Source organism: Charadrius vociferus, unplaced genomic scaffold (genome assembly GCF_000708025.1).
Source record: "Charadrius vociferus isolate BGI_N301 unplaced genomic scaffold, ASM70802v2 scaffold1163, whole genome shotgun sequence".
NCBI lineage: Eukaryota > Metazoa > Chordata > Aves > Charadriiformes > Charadriidae > Charadrius > Charadrius vociferus.
Genome location: NW_009647823.1, coordinates 86,259 through 89,098, shown reverse-complemented (window position 1 = coordinate 89,098; position 2,840 = coordinate 86,259). Strand labels below are relative to the sequence as shown.

Sequence of the window (2,840 nt, the reverse complement as noted above, 5' to 3'; positions counted from 1 at the left end):
GTGTGGGGCACACCCTGTGCCTGCCTCAGGCTCACAACCAGCCTGTTTGCCCCCACGCTTGGGCACGCAGATGTTCCGCTCCACCTTTTGGAGCTTGGCTGCCTCATCTCGGGTGGTTTTTAATGATGAAGAGGAGGCACGAGGTCCTCATCCCGGCAGCTTGGCAAGGCTACGGGTGCAGTTTGCAAGAGGTCTTCGCTCTGGGGTTTGGGTGCCTGCAGCCGCGGGAGAGCTGGAGGAGGAGCTGGTATCCCTGCTCCACACTCCCCGTGTGTCCCCAAGTAGTGTCACATGGGGGAAATCGTATGGTGATTCAGACGGCTCGTCCGACCCCAGGTCAGAGCCATGGGGTTGTAGATGAGTGCTCGCTCTGGTGCTGCAGATACGGTGCTGCCAGCACTGCCGGCGCTGCTGTGACCACCGACAGCCGTCCTTTACCTGCTGAGGGTGTAATGTGCCAATGCAGGTGGAACTGGGGTTATCAGAGCCCAGAAGCTGCTGAGTAACTAAAGCAGCGAGGTGCTGGAGGGACTGCAGTCCCCTCATCCCATCCCTCTTTGAGGGGACAATGTGGGCTCTGCTTGGTTTGTTTTAAAGGTCATCCTAAGACATGTCCCGCGGGACACGGGGAGCTGCTTCGCTCCGCCCTGGGGTGCGTGGATGGGGGACACTGCCATGGGGTCGGATGCCTGGAGCTGATGGACATTTTGGGGCACATTTGCAGGTTATTGTCATGTCCAGCCATGAAACCATCCGAGTGCTGGAGGTCGGTGTGGACACCCCGCTCCCGGCCGAGGAGGACCGGAAAGCCTTGGAGATACCACCACGGGATATAGCGCGGGGCTCCCCGGGAGAGACCAGCCACCCGGGCAGAGAGGACGTCCCACCCAGCACCCAGAGCTCGTGCAGCGGGGAGGCGGCCGGTAAGACACCTTCCTTCCCTGGGACTCCTTCCCTGGGCTGCCCCTGGTCCGTCCATCCCTGCAAGCGAAGTTGGGCTCTGGACCGCTGGGTCGGAGCCGGGAGAATGAGCTGTGCCCATCAGTGCAGACCCTGCTCCAGCCTAGGAGTTAGCAAAAACTGATTCCTTCTGCGGGAGTTGATGGGGAAAAGCATCCTGCATCGAGGAGAGCCCTCAAACACGTGCTTAAAATAGAGAGGACACTTGTTGCAGCGATGTTTCGCTGGGGAGCTCGGTTTTCCTGCAGTCATGTAGAGCAGGGGCTTGGGTTTCCTCTCCCCCTCGCCGCGGGGGGCTGAGCTCGCTGCGGGTGCGTCCCTTCTCACATGGAGTGCAGCTCTGGGAAGCAGCCGTCGGGGAGATCCCGCTTTATTCCTCGCTGCTTTGCGACCGACACGATGATCCTCCTGCAGATCCATCCCGAATCCGCCTGCGAGCGCCCCATCCCGTCCCCTCTGCTGCCACTCTTGTGCTTTATTTATTAATAGGACTTTTCTCTGGTTGTCACCTCCGTGACACAGAGCACAAGCAGATCCCCCTGCTTTTGCCGAAACATGGGCAGGTTCATAGCTTGTTTGAGGCCGGTTGGTAAGAGGAGGTGGCGAGCGTCCCTCCACACTGCGGGATGCTCTGGTCCTGCTGCCGCGGGCTGGAGGGGAGGAAAAGCATGTCAGGATACTCAAAACCCATCGGAGCTGGCGGCATCACTGCCCCGTAGCACGGTCTTTGCAATTTGGGAAGTGCTGGGTGTTATCTGTGCTTGGTTTTGGTAGGAAACAAAAAAACCAACCAACCGACCGACCAAGAAAAAAAAAAAGGCTTTTCTAAATCTTCCAGTCCTGTAGTTATTTCTGGGCGAGGAACCAAACCCAAGGCACGTCTGGCTCTTAGCTGAAAAAAAGTATTTATTTGGTGAAACTTTTTTTTTTTTTTTTTTTGCCAAAGGAAAAGGCAGGAAAAGGGTCGTTTTTCTTTTTACAAAAATAGATGCGGATTAAGTGGATTTTATACTCGAGGGTTGCCATTATTAGAAGTCGAGCAGAATAAATACAAGAGGTTGCTCAAAAACCAAGTAATTACTTTTGCGAGTGATAAATATGGATCAGGAGCAAGGTTTCCTCTTACTCGGATGTTCGCGATAACTAAGAAATATGAATATATTGTGTGAATTTGGGCGGAGGGTTGGAAGACACCAGCCGAAGCTCAGCCCACGGGGACTCCCCCTCTGCTGGCCGGGCGACCTCGGTCCCTTCCCTTTCCAGCTCCCCATTCCCGGGTGAGCAGTTCAGGGCCTGACACCGCTTTAATTGCTGCTAATTTTGGAGCCGGCAGCTGGCAGAGGAAAATACCTCCTGCTGGATCCCCCAGCCCGAGAGAGCCACGCACAGCTCAGCAAACCGCTCACACACAACCGCTCCTTTTTGTCCCTCCATTTCCCACACTTATTCCTCCCCAAATCACCCAAACCTCTCCCTTCTCCCTAAACTGCCCCATGAGAAGCCCCCAAATGCCCTTCCCCTGCCTCCCCTCACCCGGGCAGTGACCCACCGTGGGGAGCGCTGCTCCCGAGGGTGCCCCACGCTGGGTTTCACGGCGGTTCCATGGGGCTGCAGCTCCCCCGGGACCCCCGTAGGAGGGTGTCCATTCCCCGGGTGTGGGTAATTTGGGTGCTCCCCCACTCTCTACCCCCATCCTTTGCGCAGTCGAGCTGCTATCGCTCCACCAGCAGCATCTCTCCAACCCATCTCCTCTGCCCTTCCCCAGGCAAAGCCAAACCGGTGACCGGAGCATCCCCCAGCACCATCCCCTCCGTCGGCACCTTCAGCCACGCCACAAGCCAGCAGCCGCCGACGTTGGCCCCGCTGGCCGTGCCAGCCAC

The 2,840-nt window shown here is 57.5% G+C and overlaps 1 protein-coding gene across 1 annotated transcript in view; it reads left to right on the top strand.

The window, feature by feature from the left end:
* The window catches only part of POU6F1 (POU class 6 homeobox 1), a 12,424-nt gene that overhangs the window by 163 nt on the left and 9,421 nt on the right, over positions 1-2,840 (top strand). Inside the window, exons 2-3 of the mRNA XM_009882428.1 lie at positions 725-923; positions 2,726-2,840. Coding sequence (XP_009880730.1) covers positions 725-923; positions 2,726-2,840 — 314 coding nt within the window. The remainder of the gene's footprint in view (positions 1-724; positions 924-2,725) is intronic.